The 26,714-nt window shown below is 39.1% G+C and overlaps 1 protein-coding gene across 1 annotated transcript in view; it reads left to right on the forward strand.

The window, feature by feature from the left end:
- The window catches only part of AQR (aquarius intron-binding spliceosomal factor), a 95,310-nt gene that overhangs the window by 61,743 nt on the left and 6,853 nt on the right, over nucleotides 1-26,714 (forward strand). Inside the window, exons 25-32 of the mRNA XM_049789783.1 lie at nucleotides 2,614-2,749; nucleotides 2,993-3,202; nucleotides 6,427-6,564; nucleotides 10,981-11,052; nucleotides 11,765-11,952; nucleotides 13,180-13,351; nucleotides 16,241-16,411; nucleotides 17,159-17,244. Coding sequence (XP_049645740.1) covers nucleotides 2,614-2,749; nucleotides 2,993-3,202; nucleotides 6,427-6,564; nucleotides 10,981-11,052; nucleotides 11,765-11,952; nucleotides 13,180-13,351; nucleotides 16,241-16,411; nucleotides 17,159-17,244 — 1,173 coding nt within the window. The remainder of the gene's footprint in view (nucleotides 1-2,613; nucleotides 2,750-2,992; nucleotides 3,203-6,426; nucleotides 6,565-10,980; nucleotides 11,053-11,764; nucleotides 11,953-13,179; nucleotides 13,352-16,240; nucleotides 16,412-17,158; nucleotides 17,245-26,714) is intronic.

Raw genomic sequence — 26,714 nt, forward strand, 5'->3', positions numbered from 1 at the left:
AAAAGATTGTATTCCAAGTTCTTTGGTAAGCTCGATACTTCCTGCTTTCTGATACACAGTGAAGTCTCTGTCTTAGTGAAGTACGTGTGTGTCAGTTCATTTGGCATTTGCTATTACTTGTCTCCCACAGTTTAAAAGAAGAATAGCAAATATTTAATATTGAAGCAGAAAAGTACTGCTTTCCTTGAAGGAAAGAGTAAAAGTGATTTAGTGGCCATGCATAATTTCCTAACTCCAAAACCAAATTTTATCTGTTTTAAAAATAATCAGCTGTAATTGTGCTATCATTTATGTATACATTTATGTATACTATACATACAAATAATAAATTTATGTTAAATAAAATTAATAGATAATTCTTCGAATACTGAAGAATATTTAAAGAATAAATGAGTAAATAGCACATTGAATTTCAATGAATCACATTAAATGTCACATTATATCATAAGAATCTTGTCCTGTACACGAAAAGCTTTGCCATTTTGCCCCTCATTATGCATTGTAAGAAAGATTATTAATTATAGAAGAAGTAACAGAAAAACTATTTATTATAATGTTCAGATTCTACTAAGTTAGAAAATTGCTTTGGGATTTATTTTGTTTTGGGGGATTTTTGTTTGTTTTTGTTTTGTTTTTTGGGCCACATCCAGCAGCACTCAGGGGTTACTCCTGCTCTGCACTCAGAAATCTCTCCTGGCCTGGCAGGGGAACCATATGAGATGCCAGGATTTGCACCACTGTCCATCTTGAGTCGGCTGCGTGCAAGGCAAACACCCTACTGCTGTGCTATTGCTCCAGCCCCTCTACTAGAAAATTGTTAAAAGACATACCAGGTCATGTATCTCCCTTTGAGCTCTTGATCATTCTTTTAGTCCCTTACAGGTGAATTGTTGGAGTTATGGAACCTAACATGTTTTAGTATTGAATCTTTAAATAGAACAATTATGTTTATAGTTTAAATTTAAATTCAGTATTAAAGAATCATAGGAGGCCCCTTGTTAATGAGAAAATATAAGATTGTCTTTGCTATCCAATTCTTACTCTCCTTTTTGTTTTGTTTTTTGGGGGGCCATAGGCAGCAGTGCTTGGGACTGACTCCTGGATCTGTGCTCGGGAATCACTCCTGCCTGTGTTTTATGGGCCTTATGAGGCCTTATGAACTTGAACCAAGTTTGCTCACATAGAAGTCAAAAATATCTGGGGCCGGAGAGATAGCATGGAGGGTAAGGCATTTGCCTTTCATGCAGAAGGTCATTGGTTCGAATCCCGGCGTCCCATATGGTCCCCTGAGCCGGCCAGGAGCGATTTCTGAGCATGAAGCCAGGAGTAACCCCTGAGTGCTGCCGGGTGTGACCCAAAAACCAAAAAAAGAAAAAAAAAAAAAAAAAAAGAAAAAAAAAAAAGAAGTCAAAAATATCTTGCCTTCTAGACTATCTTTCTTACCTTTTCTCCTAATTTTTTTACTGAGCTATTTTTAGGCTATGCTCCAAATTGAAATTTTCTTTTTAATTCAACAAATACTTACGAAGCTACTAGACTCATGTCTCACATGCTGGAATAGTAGATAACAAAGATGGATAAACTAATTCAATTATTAATTTTCAAAGTCTTTAGATTGAATCTATTTTTATATATAGTTTTTATATACTTTTATATATATTATGAAAATTGCTCTTCAAAGTATCTTATCCTCAGGAGGTCTTGGTTCAGTCCGTGGCACTGCACGGTCCCTCGAATAAATACTGCGAGGAGTGACCCCAAGCAACGTGCTGAGAGTTTATCCAGAGTGTTACCTGATGTGGCCTGAAAACAAACAAACCCATCCAGAAACTCTTTTTGTGTGATGAATTGGACCGCTTCCTTCATAAAGGTCTAGTGTGGAGCAGAGCAGGAATCGACTAAATGGTATTTCTGGTGATGATGGATTTTCCTTCCTCACAGGCTACTAGCACATTTTCGTACATAAATAGTTACCCACCAGTACCTCTGATATCAGATAGACCACTGGCTTCCATCTGTTGATAAAACTCATTTCTCTTCACTGTTTTCTTCTTCTTGGTGGCCACTTACAGTTTGGTTTGAGTTTTCTTTTTATCACTCTAGTAATTTTTTTTTTGTTTTTCTTTGTTTTGGGGTCACACCCAGCAGTTCTCAGGGGTTCCTCCTGGCTCTATGCTCAGAAATTGCTCTTGGCAGGCTCAGGGGACCATGTGGGATGCTGGGATTTGAACCACCGTTCTTCTGCATGCAAGGCAAACGCACTACCTCCATGTTCTCCAGCCCCACTCTAGTCATTTTTGTTGTTGTTGTTTTGTTTTTTGGGTCACACCCGGCAGCTTTCAGGGGTTCCTCCTGGTTCTACGCTCAGAAATCGCCCCTGGCAGGCACAGGGGACCACATGGGATGCCGGGATTCGAACCACCGTCCTACTGCATGCAAGGCAAATACTTTACCTCCATGCTATCTCTCCGGCCCCACTCTAGTCATTTTTAAATTGAAACGTTAGTTTATGTCACTCTATTATCATGATCATTTTCTTGGCTGTTTTGCTGACTTTCCTTAAAAGTTTCCTCATGATATAATTACCTCCTTCTGCTCAATTTAAACTTCTAGGTATGGAAGAGTTAATTATGTTCTGGCTCGAAGAATAGAACTTTTAGAAGAAGTTAAGCGATTGCAAAAGAGTCTTGGAGTTCCAGGTGATGCTTCTTACACATGTGAAACTGCAGGCTATTTCTTTTTATATCAGGTAAGAGATACATGTGCATCACATTTTATTGTGTATTACTGCCTTCCAATAGCAATGGGTATGATTTCTCAGCACCCTTCTTCAGTGTTCACTTTTTGTTTTAGTTAAATAGATAAAACTATATTTGCGAAGATGAAATTTGACCAGTAGATCAGAAAAAAATTATTTCTTTATTTTCACATTATTATTGAAAACTCAATTATTAGCTGGCAAATTTAACTTCAAGTTCCTTTTTCCATATAGGTAATGTCTCGTTGGGAAGAATATATCAGCAAAGTGAAAAATAAAGGTAACACATTACCAGATGTTACAGAAGTCTCCGCTTTTTTCCCTTTTCATGAATATTTTGCAAATGCCCCTCAACCCATCTTTAAAAGCCGGTCTTATGAAGAAGACATGGAAATTGCTGAAGGATGTTTTAGGCATATTAAGAAAATTTTTACTCAGCTTGAGGTAAGGATTCTCAAGTTCTCCTAACTTTTGGGGGGGTTGGGGGCTTAATTTTATCTTTTTGGTTTTAATGAAGTTAATGTAGGAAATGGTCTAATCTTACAACGGGCCAGAAGTTAGTACAGTGATGAGGGTGCATGCCTGTCATGGGACTGGCCTAGGTTTGATTACCAATACACATAATCCCCTAAACATCACCATTATGTCCCCTGGAGGTTTCAGAGTACTGCACATGGCCCAGGTTTTCCCCAGCACCTCAGGGCCTTAGCACCACTTGGGAGGTATGATAAACAAATAAAGTTTTACAAGCCGGATTATTGCTTATAATTATGGTTGTTGTAAGTATTTGTACTTTTACTTTCAACAGTAAGTTAAAAATCTAGGTATCGATTTACTTAGCACTTAAGAAATGAATATCCCCCCCCCCCAAAAAGAATAAGAAATGAATATCCCCCCCCAAAAAAAAAGAAGAAATGAATATTTCCATGAGGATCTTCATCAATACTTGGAATTAGGATTTGAGACTGTCACGTGATCAGCCTCAGTTCTTCATACCTCTTTTTTTTTTTTTATTTTTATTGTGACCAAAGTACATTACAAATCTTTCACTGCATCATTTATGGCACATAGTGACAATGAATGAGGGGCATTCCCACCACCAGTGCTGTCCTCCCTCTACCCTGTTCCCAGCATGTATCCCATATCTCCCTCCGTTACCCCCCAGAATGCTAGTGCAACTGGTCTCCACTTTACAGCTTGCTGTAGATTGAGCATCTATTCCACCGTCATTGGAGATAAAAAAAAGGATAAGAAAAAAGGGAGAAAAAAAATTTGGTGACAACTACCAAAAAAAGAAAGAAGAGAGGAAAAAAAAGAAAAATGGAAGAAAAAATAAAATAAAATAAAATGGATCCGGCAAATAAAAATAAAAATAAATCTCTAAATAACCACAAGAGTGAAAAAGAAAAGTGGAAGAAAAAAAGAGAAGGAAAATAAAGTCAAAAGCTAACAAATCAAAACAAAACAAGAAAAAGTATGGGTGCTGGAGTGGTAGGGTTTGGCGTTCCCCCCACTTTTTTTTTTTTTTTTTGCATAGGCACAGAAAGCATTGGGGAAGAAAGGGAATTCCCGTGGCCCAAGAGATTCAGGTTTCTCCATCCTTGAAGCATACCATCATGGGATCAACCCCTGGCTTCATATATACTCATTACCCCATCCCAAAGGCTTTTTTGTGAAGCCAGGAAAGTTTCCTCTCGGTTGTGTGTGAGAAAATCAAGCCACTGTAGCTAGCAATCTTGGTATTTGTGCAGGTTATAGGTCAGGGTCTAGGATAGAGTCTCTAGGTAGGTTCCTATCCATCATTGTTGTTGTGTTCAGTCTTCTGTTTTCATTCAGTCCCTAAGCTGAAGCCTAGGATATTATGGATTCAAAGGTTCTGCTCAGCCTCTTATTGTCCAAGTTGGACCTCTGCAATAAGACATGTTGTTGTTGTTGTTGTTGTTGTTGTTTATGTGTCCTGGGCTACAGCCTAGGGTAGGGTTTTCCTTATTAGTCCCAAGGTAGGCTCTGTTCAGTCACGGTTGTCAAAGTCAGTTTTCTGTTGTTGGTGCTCTTATTTTTCACAGTTCAAAGGACGATATCTCTTCTGATTTCCATTTAGTGTTAGGTGATGTGATAGGACAGCCTGGTCTTAGGTCAAGTTTTCCTTTCCTTGTTGTCATACAGAGTAGTGTTATAAATCTCCCAATGGAGCTTAGTTCCTGGTGGTGTTACCTAGAGCTGTATCATTTCTACGTCGGGTATCTGGGGTTTTGGATTGGACTAACACTGTCCAATCTCCTGGGGACTGATTGTATCCACATGACACATGTAACTGGTAGACAAAACATTGTTTTGTTGTATTAAGCAGGGTTATAAGAATCATAGTCATACAAAGAGGACAGTGAACACAGGGACCTCCCCAAATTTATTCACCCCTCACCTCACTCCCTAGGATGCTTTCTAGATTTTCATTATTGTCAGTAGAAGGTGCTGACAATCCTATGATGGGATCTCCTTTAGACTTAGATTCTCAGTAAGATGTAGGATGACTTTAGGTTAATGGTTAGGGGCAGACTTTTTGTATGTTAGAAGTGATTGTATCCTACTTCTAGAATAGTTTCTGGCATTCAGTAGATGTTCAGTAAATACTGATGCAACGTATGGGTAGGTAGATGGATAGATGGTAAGAATAGAATAATAAATGATATTTTAAAACTTGAAAAATTATAAAATTTTTGGTTACATAAATGTAAAACTAAGGCATAAAAGAGGGGCTGGAGATACCCAATGAGATATATAGTGAGTAGGGCACTTGCCTTACATGCGGGCCAACTTGGGATTAGTCCTGGCACCCCATATGGTCCCCCAAGCACTTCCAGGAATAATTCCTGAATGCCTAGTCAGGAGTAAGCCCTGAGCACCACTGTCTATGACCCGAAGAAACCAACCATTCAACAAATGACAAAAGTAGTTCATGATGTATCTCAGCGTAGTGTGCTCTTTGGATCCATTTATTAGTCATTCATTTACTTAAGTGTATAAATGATCGTTTGCCATGATTTAGGGCGATTTTGGAAGTTTGATTTCCCAGACTCTCTTAATGAATTTAAGGATCTAATCAATGAGATACATAGCAGGAACTCAAGAGAGAAGCCAGGATACTTGTCCACCTGCCTTCTTTGTCTTAAGTTTCAAACCGTTTGTGGCCCTCATTTCTGCTGGCCTAGCCACTGTACAGTTATTTTTACTTTATTCAGGCATCTCAGTCTCTGTATTCTGATGACTATTAGCTCAAGAGTAATAGAAGAAACTTCCGCTATTGCTAATCTTTGAGGTACTTTCCATCCTTTTGTCGGCTTTTCTATTCCTCTTCCCCTTTGTAATAATCAGTCTCATGCGTTATATTCCCTTTGTTATGACTATCTGGAATGTCCTGTTTACTACCTGAACTTTAAAAGAGGTATATGGAGTGATAATTGATGTAACTTCACCTATTCAACAAATTTTAGCTCAAATATTAAATATTTTCTGAACTCTGGTCCCAATTTTTGACAGAATTACGATCGAGTAGGCTTAGTTCATATTTACACTCTTTTTTAGAAATTAAATCTGCTTAAACTATGAATGTAGACATAAACTTTATTTTCCCAAATAATCTTTTGTTACTCCTTCTCCCCAACTCATAGGAATTCAGAGCCTCTGAATTGCTTCGAAGTGGACTGGACAGATCCAAATACCTTTTGGTGAAAGAAGCCAAAATCATTGCTATGACTTGTACTCATGCGGCCTTAAAACGGCATGACTTGGTCAAGTTAGGTTTCAAGGTAAAGACATTTTGATTTCTTAATTCATTATCAATGCATTCATCTAATTTATTTCTTTTTACTTTTTGATTTCTTTTCCATTCCTTCATTCTTCACTTGCCTTTCCCCTCCCTCTGCTGTCCTCCCCTCCCTCTTTTCTTTTCCCCTTTGAGATCAGTTCACCTAATTTGAAGTCCACATGTTAGTTACTTGAATGTCTCTTTTAAAAAGTGATGAAAACTTCTTATTTATATTGGTACACTCTAAATTTTTTATTCTAAATCTAGTTACTATTAATATATCTTATAAATAATGTTGAACCAGTATGAGTGCCCAGATTCTAATAGTCAAGGTAGATAAATTGGTTTTCACTATCTTAAAAAGAAAATCTCTGAGTAGGGATCAAAGATCTGATGGTGTAGAGAGTGCTGTAGCACATTTTTGCTCTTGGCTACCCCCAATTTAGTCTCTACTGCCAAATAGTCCACCAGGCTTTGGACACCCCAGGACACCACAGGGTAATGACCTTGGAGGCCACGTAAGTACCGTGCAGATTGTCCTGGCAATCCCCAGCACCACAGGGCTGAATAACATTCCATCCTCCGCTTGAGCAAAAGTCATCTTGGGTTGGCTGAGAATCACTGGTGGTAGTTCTGGGTCTCCTGAGAACAAAACAAACAGAGCTTAACAGCTAAATTTTGTAAAACTATTATGTCTTCACATTTTAAATATACATTTATTCTCAGCTATTCACTCAGTGAATAAAAAGCCTTTCTGATGAGAGTGTAGAATATTCAGACTGTAAAATAAATCTTCAAAAATTACTTTATGGGGGGGGCGGAGCGATAGCGCAGTGGTAGGACATTTGCCTTGCATGTGGCTGACCCAGGACAGACTGCAGTTCGATCCCCTGGTGTCACATATGGTTCCCCAAGCCAGGAATGATTTCTGAGCGCATAGCCAGGAATAACCCCTGAGCGTCACTAGATGTGGCCGGAAAAAAAAATGTATTTCATGGGGCCCAAGCGATAGCATAGCTAATAGGTCATTTGCCTTTAACACAGCTGACCCGGGTTCCATCTTCAGCATCCCATATGGTCCCCCAGGCCTGCCAGGATCATTTTCTGAGCACAGAGCCATAAGTAACCCATGAATGCTACCAGGTCTGGCCCAAAAACTTAAAAAAGGAAATTCACATATAACATAGAAAAAATGCTCAAGTACATACTTGATGTATCTTGATGTCCTTCATATATATATATATATATATATATATATATGTAAATGAGTGTCAGGTTTTCTTCCTTTAATTATTAAATAATAAGATCCAGAGTTAAAGTTCATGCATGTAGGTAGCTTGATCATAAATAGTATAGACCATTTGCAGCATTGGGTATGTTTGCAATGCAGGGTATGTTTGATTGGTACATTTTGATTTTCACACTCCCTCAGACGTATGTTGTCCCTCCACCAAAGTCACTGTAACTCATCACCTCAGTCAGGTGGCCTCTGCCGCCCTTTGATCCTCATCTCTCTCATCCTGGGAGCCTCAGTGCTGCTGTCTGAATCTACTGTCTGAGCCTGTATTTAAAATAAAGTTTCTGCACTAGTTTGAATTCAGATTAAATGTAGCTTTAGTTTAAATTAGTACTAGTTTGAATTCAATTTCAGTTGTTTTTGTGGTTGATGAAAGCAACCGACAAGTTTTAAATGCTATGTGTTCCCTGGAAGGTAAGTGCCAAAGCGATCCCAAGTGATAGAATTGTTGTTATCTAAGACGAAAGGTGGGCAAGTACTGTAATTTATTCAAAGGCAGTGTGAAATTGTCTTTGAAAGAAGGTCTTAGCCTTCTTTCTATAAACATCAGTGAGCATTTTCTACCTAAATATTTTATTCTCAGGAATGACAAAATATTCTTAGATTTGATATTAAATGTTATCTGTTCAACGATGGGAAATGATGAAACTATAAGTTTTATTGATGTCTTTGAGTAGCTTGTCAAAGTTTTATTAATCATTTTAATCATTAATCACTTTTCATTAATCATTTTCAAGATACTTTCCTTGAATACTGAAGAACTTATTGCTTAGATTTTTCACATTTTAGTTTTAATTTATTTTTATCAAGCTTATACATATTAAAAATTTAAGGTTTAAAATTTTGAAGGTTTTTTTTTTTTTAATGCCAGTGCTTTATGCCTCTGATCCATCCCAATTATCTAGACTTTCAATTCCGAGTATTTCCTATCTTCTTTTTATTTGAATTGAAGAATGTTAGGTTTCCAGTTTTGTCTTTGCCTTCATGTTGTCCCAAGGGTTTTGTCATTTTTTTCTTTTCTTTTACTTTTTTTCACAAAACTCCCAATATAGTTTTTTATTATAATTAAAATCTCCTTTTTAAAGAACAGATTTGTGGGACCTAAATTGCATTAGATGTTCAGAATTGTTTTTTAGAGAGAAAGCTCTTTAACCTGCCATTTTTGGCCTACTCCCACTCTGTTGTGTGTATTTTATCTCTCATCTTGAGGGACTTCTGAGAAATGTGATTCTTTGAACTTCCCCTCCTTCAAAACTCCCACCAGAATGACCTAGTAAATCTTAGCAACAGGAAACTTGGCATCAGTTCATGTGAGAGAAGCAGGACTTGGCTAAACCTTATATGCCTAAACCTTCAGTTTTATTAGAAATAGGGTGGAATTAAACATTTCTTCGTGTTCACGACAATCTAAATCAGCTACCAAACTTGTACAGATATAAATAGAAGCATAGTTTGATAAAAATGAATATGACAAATGTTGCAGAATATAACCAATTAGTTTCAGAACATCAGTGAATCAATAAGATTAAGATAGAAGTATGAAAAGACTACCTTTTGTGTCCCTAAAAATTAAAACTAAATAAGAAATCTTGAGAAAAGAAGAAAAGACCGTAAATTTGTACCAAATGAAAGTTGAAAGAAAGTATTTCGCCAACGAAACAAGGAATGGAATAATAGAATAGTAACTGGAATTAAAAGGGAGGAAAATAACAAAATATATTGATAGTAGATGTGGAAGAGAACTGGACAAATGAAAAGGGACATCGAAGTAAAAAGGATGGAATTTCTTTATGTTGGAGGAAGACTTGACTTTTATTTTCAATGAATGTGCAGTGCCCAGTCTTATAGGATTGCTGGGCTAGGGGGAGGATAAAGACAAATAACTGCTGTGAAATGAAGGAAGAGAGCATTGTGAAACCCATTTTCTATTGGGAAGAGGTTTGGGAAAGTAAGTTTTAAGCTTTAATAAAGGGGGCTGGTGCCAGAGTGGGAGTCAGACATCAAGCCCCAGCCTCACAGAAGCAAGACTTGCGCTCATCCTTTAGCTTCATTCCTTGCCCCTGAGGAAATACTTTAAGAAGGTTAGCAACCCAAGCAGACACAAGTAGGTAATAGCGTGGACCTAGGGTTTGTCCTTTCTGAGAAAAAGGAACAGGCATTGAGTAAGGAGAAACGACAGCAAGGAGATGAGAAAGGCAGGAGCCAAATTGAACGGAGGTGCTCGCTAATTCATTTTGTACAGGCTATCTTAAGGTTTGGGGTTTCTTCCCCAGGCAATGTGAAGCCAGAGGAGAATTTGAAACTAGGACGTTATGTGTCTTGATTGCTGTGATATCTGTGGTTTTAGGGAAGATGAGATAAAGAGTAGGGTCATAAAGAGATGGCTGGTAGTAATCAGATGGTGGCTTGACTTAATGTTATAGGAAGTAGAAATGGGAAAAATGAGCAGATTTAAGAGATATTTGAAGTAGAATTAGCGTGGTTTGCATATGTCGGCTATCTTGGGTGGAATAGAATTGTGTTGTTAAATACTAGATAGAACTCTCACAGTCACACAAATTATTAAAAGTATCAATTATAGGGGCCGGGCGGTGGCGCTAAAGGTAAGGTGCCTGCCTTGCCTGCGCTAGCCTTGGACGGACCGCGGTTCGATCCCCCTGCGTCCCATATGGTCCCCCAAGCCAGGAGCAACTTCTGAGCACATAGCCAGGAGTAACCCCTGAGCGTTACCGGGTGTGGCCCAAAAACCAAAAAAAAAAAAAAAAAAAAAAGTATCAATTATAAAATTGATTCATACAAATAATCTCATACATTATTATAAGCTGGTTTGTTATGTTTTATGAATGTTTTTATTATGTTTTATTATGTTTTTTATTACTACTAAAGAACTAAGTTGAAACTTGTTAAGTTGATCTTTCCTTGCTGTAGGGTTATACATTGAGGAAACTTTGTTAAAGTTAGAGACTTGAATTGGAGAAGCAGGGACATGACACTGAACTTTTCCTTTGGGTCATTTATTTTTATCTGAAATGGTTGGGTATTTTTGATTGGTTGTTACTGTTACAGTAATAACTGGTTTTAAGCTCTCTTTTGACGAACTTTTCTTTGTCTCTTCCTTAGTATGACAATATCTTAATGGAAGAGGCTGCTCAGATTCTGGAGATAGAGACATTTATCCCTCTCCTTCTACAGGTAAGGAATTAACATCGGAGACAAAGAAAGTTAGTTATAACAATTCTGATGTCAGCATCAGAAAGCTTAGTTTTGGGGTGCTAGTTGCCATAATTATATTTTTTCTTAGCCTTATATTTGGTATTCTCTTTTAAGTCTATAAAATTTTTTTAGCATATTCACTACTCATTAGTACTTTTATTGTTTCTGGGAGTATACATAAAAACTAGTAGTTTAAGTTTTTAAAAGACAGTAATTTTATTGAAAGCAATGATATTATGTATTAGAAGATAGATGAGCTATTTTTTCATTTCTTTTATTAGCATTGTTTTTTAGATTTGCATTTGATTTTCAATGACTGCTTTGCCTTTCTGTATGCCTATATTTTTTTATTTGGGGGTCTTTATTTGGAGCAACATTTTGAAATCTAAACCTTTATTTGGAGGGGCTGCTCAGGGGTTACTTCTGGCTTTGAGCTCAGAAATCACTCCTGAAAGACCATATGGGATGCTGGGATCAAACCTGGGTTGGCCACCTGGAAGGCAAATGCACCTGCTGCACTATTGCTCTGGCTCCATGCCTAGATTCTTTTTAGCTAAATTATGATGCTAAGAATTTGTAGAGTAGGAAGTATAGGAAAATAATGTAGTAAATTGAAGATATATTTTGCTCTATTGTGTGGAGTGTGCTCCTACATTATTATGGACTATTTTGCCTCGTTTTTCATTTCTAGAATCCACAGGATGGCTTTAGCCGACTTAAACGATGGATCATGATTGGCGATCATCACCAGTTACCTCCAGTCATTAAAAACATGGCCTTTCAGAAATATTCCAACATGGAGCAATCTCTCTTCACGCGTTTTGTCCGGGTAGGGGTCCCTACGGTGGACCTGGATGCCCAAGGGAGAGCCAGAGCAAGGTAAAAACTGGACGAGATGAGAGGTGGGAACTGGAAATATTCCTGTTTAAGGCCATCATTTCCACAAACTAAATAACTTACTCCAGACTCAGCATTTCTGCTTTCCAATTACTTGGAAGCAAGTCAGAAAGTACCTGTTTGCCTGTGGCACGATGTCTGGAATGACTAAATGAATTCCTTCACTTTGTTTCGATTGATGTAGCAATATACATAGTTTGTTTCTACGTACCTTCCTCTTCGTATCGCCCAAAGATAGTAGCGCCATTTTGAAATCTAAACCAAAAGTTAAGAGGAGAGATTAAAGTGTGAAAGTCCCATGTCCTGGCTGAGTGTGTGAAGCATCACATTCTCGGAGATTGGTTGAGGTTTGATTCCCACCGCGCTCCCAGACATTCCCTTGTCCAATTAGGATAGGGGGAATAGTTCCAGTTGTAGAGATCCGCAAGAAATAATTCACACAGTGAAGAGGTACAAGAATGGGTTCAGGGAATCCAGTGCTCAAGCCAGGATTCAACCACTCATGCTTTCTGCTCCTAAGATGGAGTGCAGCTCAGTGGAAGAAGACTGAAGAATGAGCCCCCTGCCTTTCTCAGACCCCTGCTTTTATTGACAAAATCAAGTCCCACCCTAGGGTGAGAGAAGAATTACCAAGTAAGGGGTAATCCAATATACTATCACCAGGTCACACCCTAGAGTGGAGTGCAGTTATTGATTAGAGTAGGATCAGGAACCCAACAAGTGTGCTCCTCAACTTTCAGACTTTCCTGATTGCGTAATAGTTAAAGATACCATCTACCACTGAGAGCACAGAGGAGCTGTCACTTAAGGAATAACCTTGTAACCTCTGGCTACTTGAAGTAGAGAAGCAAACGTTCGAAAGGCATCATTGCTAAAATTGGTTTTTTGTTTTGTTTTGTTTTGGTTTTTGGTTTTTGGGCCACACCCTGTGACGCTCAGGGGTTACTCCTGGCTATGCGCTCTGAAATTGCTCCTGGCTTCTTGGGGGACCATATGGGACGCCGGGGGATCGAACCGCGGTCCGTCCTAGGCTAGCGCAGGCAAGGCAGGCACCTTACCTCCAACGCCACTGCCCGGCCCCGCTAAAATAGGTTTAATGTAAAATGGATGAAAAATTAAAATGATCGTTCCTTAGAAAATCTTCCATATTCAACAGGATTTTTACTTTGCTAATATTTCCTGTACGGGTGGGGAATTTGTCTTTGAAAGTTTGTGCAACCTCTACAACTGGCGATACAAGAATCTTGGGAACTTGCCTCACGTGCAGCTCTTGCCGGAGTTCAGTACCGCAAATGCTGGCTTATTGTATGATTTCCAGCTCATCAACGTGGAAGACTTTCAGGGAGTGGGAGAATCAGAGCCTAATCCTTACTTTTATCAGGTAAGAAAAAATGTGGAGCAAAAGGGGTGGGGAGAGGTTTGGACCGCATCCCACAGTGTCCAGAATGTACTCCAGACTGTTCAGCCATCACTCCTGGGGCTGCCCAGGGAACCGTGTGGTACTAGGGAACAGGGACCAACCCCAGTCAGATGTACACAGGCAGTTTTACCTGCCCTACTCTGTATGTCTTCAAAGGGGAAAAGGTAAATTAAGACCCCATTTCACATGCTATACAAACATTCCTTTCAAATTTTAAGTACAATTTGTCCAGAGAAGAATAAAAGATAGGTATATCAAAGAAAAGAAATTGTAAACATACTAGGAAGAAGAAAAGATTGATTAAATATAATGTGGGTGTTGAACAGGATCTTATATATTTTATTCATTTGTTTGTTTGCCACCCTGTGGCACTCGGGTTACTCCTGGCAGGCTCAGGTGACCGTATGGGATGCCGAGGATCAAACTCCGTTCAGTCCCAGGTTGGTTGCGTGCAAGGCAACTGCCCTACCCTCTGTGCTGTTGCTCCGGCCCAAAAAGGATCTTTTTAAAACTTGTTACAAAAGGAAGATTTATTTTCTAGCAGAGTAATGAATTGGAGAGAGTCTGGGCACCCAAGCAGTGCTTGGGGAACCCACTGCCGGCGATGCTCCTCTCTCTGTACCGGCGATGCAGTGCCCAAAGATGAGTTGCCGCTTGGAACCTGTGCTTCTGGGGACTTTTGGGCTCACCTTAGCAGTGCGGGGTCAGGAGAGGACTGGAGAAAGGGCATAACACTTTTCTACATGTAACATTTGAAGTCTGAATGACTGTGGAACTCATATAAGTCTCGTTTGAAAAATAAAAATACCTTAAAGGAAGGAAAGCAATTAAGAATAAGAATAAAACACAACAGATTTATAGCATGTATACATCACTGGAAAATACTTTCACCCCTGATAATACTTGTGGCTGGGGAAATTTTGGGAAAATTTTCCTTGCCGTGCTCTCCTTGATTTCTACAAAAGCTACTTAGGTTCAGGAATGTTTGACAGTATCATACCTGGTGATGATGGGAGAACTAGCAGGTCTGTTGGGCCATGCTGAGGTGCCATGGGATGCTTGGGACTGAACTTAGGGCCTTGCACGTCTTGGCTCACTTTGTGCTTTCTCCTGAGCCCTACAACGAATTAGAAGTAATGTGTCTTTCAAGTAGGAATTCATCCTAGTATTATATACTTCATGCAGTAGTATTTTGAGTATCCACTAAGTTATATAATTTTCTGCTATATAAAATAGGAAAAAGATAAGTTGACAAATGTAGTGTCCCATTTTATGATTTCTCAGTACATACATACAGAAGTTGTTTTTACTTGGGTAGGGAGCAATACCATGTCTGGCTATGCTCAAGACTTCCTCTGGGTCGATGCTCAGAGATCATTCTTGGTAGAGTTCAAGGACCATCTAGCGTACCAGGGATCAAACTTGGGTTGGCAGCATGCAAGCTAGGCACCTTACTATTGTGTTTTCTCTCTAGCCTCAGATATAGAAGTTTTCTATAAAAGATCTGGCAACATATAGGTCAAAAGATTTGGTTTTTAATCTATATTAACTGATGTTTATGTGGGAGTAATAGCACAGCAGACGGGGCATTTACCTTATTCAGGGCCTTCCAGGTTCTACCTCTGGCCTCCCCTATGAATGGTCCTCAAGCCTGCCACAAGAGCCCAGAGTAGTCCCTGACCACTGCCAGGTGTGATCCAAACACCCCCACTCCCAATATGATAGACTAATGTTAAGGTAAATGTAATTTTCTATCAAAATAGAAAAAAAAGTTTATAGTCATGTGGTTCTTTTCCTTCTTTTCTTCCAAATAAATTCAAATGAAGGGGTATTTTTAGTCTGTCACCAAAAGCCCGAACATGCAGGCCTTTTACAATAGGTCTTTCTGTGATTTTTCTTTTGCCTACATAAAATGTAGCTTCTTTTTTTATTTCTTCATGTTGTGTTTATCTTCACTCATCTGTTATTTTCTGTTTAATCTCTACTAAGCTGAATTAAACAGCTTTATTTATGCATCCTTTGAAGTTGAGTTAAGCATTTGGCTTTCACCTCCTTTCCCCAGTCTTTGACAGGAAGCTCTGTCACATTGAGCCAGACTGACCATTTGGAGGCCACGTCCTTTTTCAGTCCAGAATGATCTGGAAGAGGCGGCAGCCTTAAGCAGAAAACCAAAACTAAAAGACGCATGCAAAGGACTGTGAAATATGAGGAAGAGGGTAAACGAGAATGGACTCTAGTACTGCTAGAATATGCAGATAGGCTAGATAGTATTATTAAGTAGTTACTTTGATCCTCTGCATGAATTGTTTTAGTCATATCTGTGTACAATGTAAATGAATATTACTGATCTATGTTCTTGTTGTGGTTCCAGAAGTATTAAGCCTTTAAGTTGTGAGCTTTCATGACGATTCCAAGTTTTGGAAATGTCAAAGTGAAATAGCTACCTCCAAGTTCTATTTTTATTTATTGATATCAAACTAGGTTAAGGTTATTTCTCAGTTTATGAAAGATGTTCAGGGGGCCGGGCGGTGGCGCTAAAGGTAAGGTGCCTGCCTTGCCTGCGCTAGCCTTTGACGGACTGCGGTTCGATCCCCCGGTGTCCCATATGGTCCCCCAAGCCAGGAGCAACTTCTGAGCACATAGCCAGGAGTAACCCCTGAGCGTTACCGGGTGTGGCCCAAAAACCAAAAAAAAAAAAAAAAAGAAAAGAAAGATGTTCAGTCATCCAGGTTACTAAGTCTTCACTGCTTGGGGCATGATAAATAAAACAATGGTGCCAGGTAACTATTTTTCCCTTTAAAATTTAAACAAAGGAAAAAGATGCAAAACATGGTCTTATTTGCATTGCAGAACCTTGGAGAGGCAGAGTACGTGGTGGCACTTTTCATGTACATGTGTTTACTTGGTTATCCTGCCGATAAGATCAGTATTCTGACAACATACAACGGGCAAAAGCATCTCATTCGTGACATCATCAACAGACGATGTGGGAGTAATCCCTTGATTGGGCGACCAAATAAGGTACTTTGAGGAGAGTCAGATAGTGTCTGTTCTTCATGTTGACAAGATTAAAGGATTTCTAGTATGAGTTATGTATATTGTTCCACTTTGTATGCTGTCTCCTTTTGAGACATGTGAGGAAATTAAATAATAGAAACTATTAAATTTGAGGCCATGCTGCCTGACATTGTTACTGGTTTGCTGTGAGTCTTTGTCACCGCAGTCATAGTGAATATTTTTACAGTAATAAGAGGTAAGTGTTTCTAACACTTACTAGTAAAATGATAGGTGATGAAATTATGTCCTGTTATAGTAGAAGTAGGAATTTGCATCATTTTTATTTTTAACAGAGGTTCCAATTTTACAGCTTTTTATTATGTGTTACAAGGGGTTGTTTTTGGTCCTGGTGATAGATTACATACTGCATTTAAATTTAGGGTTAAAAATGTTATGTGATATGCTGGAATAATATCAGTTAAGAATAAAGATCTTTGAAGATTGAATCAGTAGAACAAAATCATAAATACAATATTCCAGTAATGAAATTAGGATTTTGGTTTGAACCAGACTATAAAAACACCTCTTTCACCTTACTTGAAAATATGTTTGCTGTGATTTAATTTTAATGTTATTGATTTATTCTTTCAAATCCAAGTATATGATTATGTTTAGCCATTATTTTAAGTGAAAATTATTTTATTTCTAGCATATTTTTAAAATATCTATGTTTTTGCCTTATTTCCTTTTTTTTTTTTTTTTATTTCCTAGGTGACAACTGTTGACAGATTTCAAGGTCAACAAAATGATTACATTCTTCTTTCTCTAGTACGAACCAGGGCAGTAGGCCATCTGAGGTATGTTGGGATCAGTAGTATTACTGATCTCTGCTATCTTATTTAGTAATTAAATTGCTTTTAAATTTTTTTAAGTTGAATTATGATTAATGACAACTTTTGTTGTTTTGTTTTAGAATAGAACAATATCTGATTCATTGTATAGTTAACCATAGCCCCATTGTTTCCCAATCTTTCTGAAGTTTTTGTTTTGTTTTAGCTTTCTTATTCTTTAATGACACTCAGAGATAGCCTTTTATTATAAAATCATACATGCATTTAATAAACATATACCAGATAGTATACATATGCAGTGTATATATTTACATAAATCCATCATCTGTTGGGGAACAGTATTGGAATTTGAGAGGTACCTAAGCCCCTCCACCAAGCGTGATGGTCAGGGCCTCCTTTGCAGCCTTCCCTCAGCCTCCTTTAGGTCCCAGCACCATCCTGATTGCCTACCCTTTGGGACTGGTCAGATTTGTGTCTAGGAGTCAATAGGGATCCTCACATCGTAATCCCTTCAGCCAAATGCAAATGGTCTGTCTTCTTGGGTCTTTCCTCAGAAATTGATAGATAAAGGTAAAAGTAATTCCAGGGGCCTGAGCGGTAGCACAGCAGCAGGGTGGCTGACCCAGGACAGATCTAGGTTCGCTCCCAGGTCCCCTAAGCCAGGAGCGATTTCTGAGTGCATAGCCAGGAATAACCCCTGAGCATCACTGGATGTGGCCCAAAAACAAACATAAAAAGTAGCTCCAGAGTAATTTTTTCATTGCATAGATTTCTAACATTTCCCCACATAGGCTTTCAGCTTTATTGTTAGAAAATAAGTGAACAGTTTGTTCTACCAGGATTATCATTTATTATGATGTATTTATGTGCTATAGATTTATACTACTAATATCTTCTTTTTGCAAAGCGTTTTGGGGGGTTTATATAAACCTTTATCTTTTATTGTGTATTTTCAAGACATAGGTGAGGTTCATTTTTATTATTTTAGTTGGTAGATAAAACAAAATTCTCCAAATTTTTATGTTTTAAGGCTAGATTTGTATGGAGCCTAATCTGGTGATCAGGTTACATTACTGATAGCTTTTATGTGAAAGTAAGCAAGGAAGTAATGTTTCAAAAAAATATTTCAAGAAAACGGAATTCCACATCTTTGCTTATTGAAGTATTAAAGCTTGAATTTAGAAGCTAAATTTTCTGAAAAGCAATTTATTCTCATATTAAGGATCTTTGTTTTACATAACCAAGCTCAGAATATGAATGCATGGGTTTTGTTTGTTCTCCTGCGTCCTCCCCACTTTTTTCCTTACTCTGTTGTTAGTGCCTTCCCCATATTCCTGCCTCTGACCTCACTATGTTGGTCTTCTTTGTCTGAGTATTCTGGAAGTCTAAAGAAATGAAAGATGATGATGATTAGATAAAGATAAAATACTTTATTTCTTCAAAACTTAAGAACTACTTTTTCTAAGAGAATTTTTATAAAAGAACTTGGATGTCAGTAATGTGTTTTGCATGTTCAGTTTTTATAATCCAAAATAGCTTATACATCATATTTGTCAAAATTTAAAGTTTATCTTATTCACTGAGGAGAGGAGAGGAAGATAGTAACAATAGTGATATTAATTCATATGGGAAATGTCATTTTAGCTTTTGGTTATGATGCTAGTTAACTAAATAGCTTTGGTGTCTTAACTAGAATTTTTTCAAACTATAAAATATTTGGTTTGCATATAATCTTTTATAAGTTTTTCTTTTTGTGAATTACAAGTCTTTTACAGTTGTATTTCATATACTGACAGTGAATCAGGGTCATTCCCAACACCATCATTGACCTCCCTCCACCATGGTTCCCAACATGCCTCCCATACCTCCACCCCTGGTCCTTTGGACTACCAGTATAGCAGGTCCATTTTGTGTTGACTCCACTGCCATTGACTTTGGCTTGGGCATTTAGATCTGACCCCCTGCCCTTTTTTTTTTTTTTTTTTAACCCAGAGCTCCTGAGATTATTTGGCCTGTTTCCTATACACTTTTTTCTTTTTCCAATTTTTAGAAGGATAAAGAAATAGAAGTCGAAAAAAATGATTGAAGTTCTAAGGTACTCTGAAAAAGGCTGGAGCCCCTATCTAAAAGATATTAAAAAAAAAAAAAAGGAGAGGAGCAGGCAGGTGTGGCAATTTTTTTGTTTTGTTTTGTTTGTTTGTTTTTACATGTCCCAGTAAATGTTGGAGAAGTTAGAAAGGAAATCTCCTTGTCCTAAGAGATTAGGGTGTCTCCACCTATGAAGCTCACCGTCATAAGACTGACTACAGGCTCTAGGCATGTTGGTTGTCCAAACCCGAGGTCTATCTTTATGGTCCCAAGAGAAGTTCTGTTCACTTGCTGTTTTGTTAAAGTCAGTCTTCTGTAATTAGAGATCTTAATTTTTGCACAGGTCCTAGGACAAAGTTTAGGGTAAAGTCTTTCTTTATGGCCCCAGAAAAAGCTCTGCTCAGTTGTAGTTGTTGTAAGTCTTTGTTTTTAATTAGTGATCTTGGTTTCTGCACAGGTCTTGAAACAGTGCATCTTCTGATTTCATCTCACTGTTAGGTGGTGGGGTGGGGTAACTGCCCTTTGGAGTTGTTTCCTCATCATCAGTGTGTCATATGAAACTACCCTGGAGCATGTTGGTCCCAGAGTGATATTAGGGCTCCTCCAGTGGGGAGTTTGATTCCTGGTGTTGGTGCAGGAAACAATGCTGGTTCTAATGATGGGATCCGGGGTTTGGTGTGGACAGTCAATGTTAGATTTCTTGAGGCCGGAGTCAAGTGCCCATGACTAATGTTCAGGGTGGGAGACACCTCTGCACTATAAAATTTATGGGTTATTATCCCTATTAAGGTAAGAAGTTCTTTCTATACATAAGATTTCCCATTTTAGTGTGCCTTTGCCAAAAGGCATAATGCCATATTACTGGTGCATTTGGGGTTCAAAATAACAAGCTATACATTCTCTATTTCGTGCCTTGGGCCTAAGCTCGTATCCCAAGCAAGCCTTTTCTGCTAGAATTTTCTACTTAGCAGATTTAAAAAAAAAAGAGGGGTAGGAGATTCTACCTCTACATATGAGATAAGCACGGAGAGTTATAAGTATAAATGAAATGTGTCTACAGAATACAAAGAAAATATAGATATCCTCATTAAGTCTTTTGAGATAGTCTTTTTGAGGTGGGATAAAATGCAGGACACAATTTTTTCCCGCTCTGTAGTCTGTGGAGACTGAAAAATTGTTTGTAGCAGTCAGGGATCAGACAGTGTCCTCAAGCTGAGGGTCCCTCCGAAGCCGAAGCCGGTAGCAAGCAACAGTCCACAGTGAAGGGAGGTGGGGGAAAAATGCATCAGCAGAGGCTGTAGCTGCAGCTTCTTGCCAGGGCTGAAAAGATGTCCTTTCACTTTGGGAGCCAGTTGGTAACTTGCTGGGGGAGGGAGAAGGTTCCTGAGGAGTTAAGAATTCAGGGTAAAGAGGGGTAAATAGGGAGAGATAATAGATCAGGGTTGAGGTGGTGAGAGCATAAGGAGGGGTTTTGTAAGGTGGTGAACAGGTGTGAATGGGAGGGATAATATATAATGGACTATATACAAACATAGGGAGGGGTTATATACTATACAGATTAGACAAACAGAGGAGTCCGCCACATACCCTTTCATCCACTTTTAGACAGATATTGGAGATATATTCATAGGTTGTACTTGGAGGACTGATCCTTATGGGTTGGGTCAGAGCACTTTTAAAAATGGGATTGGCACACCAGGAGGAAAGGTTTTCCAATTTCTGAGTACTTCGTCAATGGTGGGGTAAACTTTGCTAAATGGGCTTTTGGTCTTAGATTGTGCCTGGAGCATTTTATGATAGGCATAATTTTCACAATAGAGTACTAAGCTTTGGGAATACGCATAATATTAGTTCTATAGGAGGTATTAGAGTGGATTCTTTTCTATGTTTTGGAAGAGTCTAAGGATCAATGGTAGTAACTCTTCTCTAAGTGTGTTATAGAATTCAGCTGCAAGGCCATCTGGTCCTGGACTTTTATGCTTGGTGAGTTTCTTAATTACTGTTTCAATTTCCTTACTTGTGATTGGCCTATTTAGGCTTCCTCATGAGATTATATTTTTCCAGGAATCTGTCTATTTCTTCAGGGTTCTCTACTTAACTGAGTATAGTTGTTCATAATAAGCCATCATGATGTATTGTATTTCTTGAGGTTCTCTTGAAATCTCCCCCTTTCATTTGTGATCCAATTTATTTGAGTGTTTTTCCTATTTTTCTTTGTGAGTCTTGCCAGCAGTTTGTCAGTCTTGTTTATTTTTTCAGAAAACCAGCACCTGGTCTCATCGATTCTTCATATTGTTTTTTGGGAGATTTCTTGATGGTCGTGTTGTTGTTTTGGTTTTTGGGTCACACCTGGCAGCACTCCAGTGTTATTCCTGGCTCTGGCTACGCTCAGAAATCCCTCCTGACAGGCTCGGGGGATCAAGTGGGATGCCGGGATTTGAACCACCTTCCTTCTGCATGCAAGGCAAATGCCCTACCTCCATGCTATATCTCTGGTCCCTTTTTATATGTTATTAATTTTTCCTCTTTTGTTATTATTTCTTTTCTTTTTTAATTTTGGTTTTTCGGGCCACACCCGTTTGATGCTCAGGGTTACTCCTGGCTAAGTGCTCAGAAATTGCCCCTGGCTTGGGGGGACTATATGGGACACCGGGGGATCGAACCGCAGTCCTTTGGCTAGCGCTTTCAAGGCAGATGTTGTGTATGTAAATATTTTGGGGGATTACTATGTTGCTCACCCTAATCTGATTAGGTGATTGTGCCCTACCCTAGGGTGTGACCTGGCATTCTGCCCCCACCCTAGGGTAGGACCTGATTCTGCTTCCACCATTGGTTGGTATCTGATCCCACCATTGGGTGGGACCTGACTCTGGACTATAAGAGCAAGGGTCTGTGGAAGGCGAGAGCTTTTTGCTGGCTGGAACTGAATCTGAGTCTTTGGACTTCAGTTTTGTCCATCCGAATAAAGCAAATATTTCCACGAGCCTGATTGTCTGCGAGCTGTTTACCCGCCGTTTCACCTCAGAACCGTGGGCTAGACAGGGTGGCAGACGCGTGCTCCGAGCTGGAAGAAAAGGGCCTCATTCTCCATCCCTCCATCAGTCAACCTCTTCAGGGGCTGACCTGCTACATAATGACGCCCGGACAGGGACCTGAACCCTGGACCCTCAGAACTGTAAGTGAAATATTTCATTGGAAATTTCCTATGCTGACCATCAAATGGTTTCTGTGGTTAGTCATGTGGATTTTACCACCCTTAGTCTTACGCATTGGTGCTCTAGTATACAAGTGGATCATTCCATTTTGTTTAAAACTAATTGGTTTTGATCTAAGGACAATCACTGCAGTTGGATGGTTGTGGTCTATATTTCAAATGAAAAGTGTAGTGTCTCTAGCCATCATAGTTTGTGGAATTTCTGTGTTGACTAACGTTATTATTATGAGCATAGTTATTTGCTGTTATTTCTATTTAGGAAATAGAAAGTGTAGAAATGTTGAGGCTAAAACCAGTATAGATAATAAGGAAATTTATCTGACGAAAACTCAGACCAAGGTGCAGGCTGACGAATCCAGCCCCACCATCAACAATATAGAAATTTTTGCTGGAAGAAAAACAACTCAGAATGTTAAGCCTGATTCTAGTGAATTGCTTGACAGTAGTGACTCAGATAATGATCTACCTCCAGTGCTAACTCCACGAAGTATGCCTCCTTCTAGTCACAAAATTGAATCGCAGAGCAGAGCAGATTCAAAAAATGAACCACATGCTCGGTCTCAGAGCTCTATTCAGAGTAATTTTGCTAATCAGGCCTTATCCCCTATAGACGGGGTAAATGTTTCTAACTATGTACCCTATCAGATGGAAGAATTAGATCGGTTTAAAAGATCATGTAAAGAAAATGGGCCAAAATCGCCATACAGTGTGGAGTTATTAAGACTTTGGAGTCATAACTCATCTTGGACTTTGTATGATTTTAAAAGAATCGCTGAAATATGCCTGTCATCTAAACAGCGAACTGAATGGGAAATGTACTATTCAGAAGGCGTAAAAGCTAAATTATATAGTCCGGATGGTATGAAAAAGCAAGTGGCAGGTGTTACTCTATCGTATGAATTATTAATGGCAGAAAATCAATTTGCAAATATTCAGACACAAGCAGCTTTACCTAAGGAAATCTTAAATTTAATCAGGGAGATTGCATTGTCAGCATGGGAAAAAATTGATTCTAACAACATTGGTAGAGGAAACTTTTTAAAAATCACCAGCCCCTGAAGAGGTTGACTGATGGAGGGATGGAGAATGAGGCCCTTTTCTTCCAGCTCGGAGCACGCGTCTGCCACCCTGTCTAGCCCACGGTTCTGAGGTGAAACGGCGGGTAAACAGCTCGTAGACAATCAGGCTCGTGGAAATATTTGCTTTATTCGGATGGACAAAACTGAAGTCCAAAGACTCAGATTCAGTTCCAGCCAGCAAAAAGCTCTCGCCTTCCACAGACCCTTGCTCTTATAGTCCAGAGTCAGGTCCCACCCAATGGTGGGATCAGATACCAACCAATGGTGGAAGCAGAGTCAGGTCCTACCCTAGGGTGGGGGCAGAATGCCAGGTCACACCCTAGGGTAGGGCACAATCACCTAATCAGATTAGGGTGAGCAACATAGTAATCCCCCAAAATATTTACATACACAACAGCAGACACCTTACCTCTAGTCTAGTGCCACCTCACCGGCCCCTATTATTTCTTTTATTCTACTCGTGTTAGGGTTCTTTTGCTGCTGGTTTTCCAGATACTTTAGATATCCTATTAAGTTGTTGATTTTGTCATTTTCCTCTTTTCTAATGTAGGCCTGTATTGCTATGAGTTTCCCTCTAATTACTACTTTCATTGTGTCCCAGGGATTTTGGCAATTTGTTTCTTCATTGTCATTCATTTCAAGGAATCTTTATTTCTTCCTTGATTTTCTCTTTGTTCCAGCTGTGTTGGTTAGTCTCCAGGTATTGGGTTTTCTCCACATCTTCTTTTTACAGTTAATCTTGATCTCCGTTGCATTGTGGTCTGATAGGGTGCTTGGTATAATTCTTATATTTGTGATTTTACATAAGTTAGATTTGTGTCCTAAGGTGTGGTCTATCTTAGAGAATGTTCCATGTGCACTTGAAAAGAATGTATATTCTGCTTTCTGAGGATGAAGGGTCCTGTATACTTTCATTAGTTCTAGTTCTTCTAATTTCCCATTTAGAGCTTTCATGTCTTTGCTAGTATTCTGCCTAATGGATTTGTCAAGTGGCAATAATGGTGTGTTGAAGTCTACTACTACTATCACATTTCTTTCCATAGACTTCTCTAGGTTTGCCAGCAAAAAGCCTTATAGATTTTCTGGCTCTACAATTGGTACATAAATGTTGATCGAAGTCAGTATTTCTTTGTCTAATGTTCCCCTGATAAATAAGTAGTATTCATCTTTCTTTCTGAGTACTTCGTTGAGTTTGCATGTGATTTCGTATAAGTATGGCTGGCCCAGTGGTTTTTTTGTTTTTCAGTGGCATGTATAATTTTTTCCATCCTTTCCCTCTAATCCTGTGTCTATCCTAAGCTTTTAAGTGTGTTTTCTGCAGGCAGCAGATAACTGAGTTTTTTTTTTCCTGATCCAACCCTCTATTCTGTGCCTTTCAGTGTGAGAATTTAGTGTATTGACATTTAAAAAAATTACTGACAAAGAGAGTTGTTGTGCTATTATATTTTGTAGGGTTCTTGTTACTATCAGGTGGCTTATGTGACTGATCTCTGGACAGTTCATTTAAAGTTGATTTGGTTAGCACAAATATTTCCAGGTTTTTGGTTTTTTTTGGTTTTTGGTTTTTAGGCAGTGCTCAGGGGTTACTCCTGGCTGTCTGCTCAGAAATAGCTCCTGGCAGGCACGGGGGACCAAATGGGACACCGGGATTCGAACCAACCACCTTTGGTCCTGGATCGGCTGCTTTCAAAGCAAATGCTGCTGTGCTATCTCTCTGGGCCCAATACAGGTTTCTTTTTTGTTTGTTTGTTTTGTTTTTTGGGCCACACCCGGTGATGCTCAGGGGTTACTCCTGGCTGTGCACTCAGAAGTCGCTCCTGGCTTGGGGGACCATATGGGACGCTGGGGAATCGAACTGTGGTCCATCCTAGGCTAGCGCTGGCAAGGCAGACACCTTACCTCTAGCGCCACCACGCCGGCTCAGGGGTTTTTGTTTTGTTTTGTTTTTATTTTGTTTTTGTCTGAAAATGTTTTTAACCCTATCTCTCACGTAAATGAGAGTTTTGCTGGATAGTGGACTCTCAGTTGTAAGTTTCTTTCATTCAGTGATTTAAATAGGTCGTTCCACTCTTTTCTTGCTATTGTTTCAAGTGGTTTAATTCTTCTGTTCCTTTCTTTGTACTTGAGAGTTTTTCTTCACTTATTGCATTAAAGAATTCATCTCTTTTTGGTTTTTGCCATTTGGATTAGGGTCTATTTTGTCTTTGAGTTCTTCTTATGCGACTCTATGTATGTAATTGTACTACTATGGCTTGCTAACATATTTTTTAGTTCCATTTGTATGGATTTTCTCACCTGAGTTCTTTGAGTTGGTTGAATTTGTCATCTATGGATTTCTTAATTGCTTTGGCTAGTGATTCCTTGAATTCCATCGCTAAGACATTAAATGCTAATTTTAGGTTCTCATTGGGTCCGTGCACTTTGGAGGACTTGGACACTTGTTAGGGTTTCTCTCCATATCCCCAGATACTGGTGTTTTTCTTAGTTTCCCCATTGTTATTTCCATTGGGTGGGTTGGAGTGCTGGGGTTTCAGGGTGTTAAAAAAAAAAAAAGTGGTCTGTTTAATTGTATAAAAGGTGTTTGGAGCCATGCTGTGGCTCCACAGTGCCGAGGACTGTGGTCCTGGGAGAGTTTGGGCTCTGACTCCCGAGTCCTGAGGATCGCTCTTGGGGCTGTGGTCAGAGCTGATGGCCAGGGCACAGGCTGCGGCTGAGGAATGAGGGGCCCCTTTCCTGCAGCCACCAAGCCTGACGTGCTACAGAAAGCCTCCGTGGGCATCATTGACCAGAAGGCCTGAAAAAAAAAGTGAAAAAAAAAAAAAAAAAAAAAAAAGGTGTTTGGAGGTGTATGTGTCTTGGATCTTATTTATTCTAGATTAAGGGAAGTTAACCAGGTATGATAGGAATGTTCCAAACTAGTTTGTTGGGTTGTTCTTCTGGTTTGGGGACTGTATATTTTCTAAGGGAAAGAAACATTAGGCCCTATCTGCCTAGAACGGTCTAGTATAAATTGAAGTGTCTGGGAGGTTGGGGGGGGGGGGGTGCAGTGAACTATGGGCAATTCTTATACCCCACTTTGGTGGAGGCACGGTTAG

This window comes from Suncus etruscus, chromosome 16, assembly GCF_024139225.1.
Source record: "Suncus etruscus isolate mSunEtr1 chromosome 16, mSunEtr1.pri.cur, whole genome shotgun sequence".
NCBI classification, from domain to species: domain Eukaryota; kingdom Metazoa; phylum Chordata; class Mammalia; order Eulipotyphla; family Soricidae; genus Suncus; species Suncus etruscus.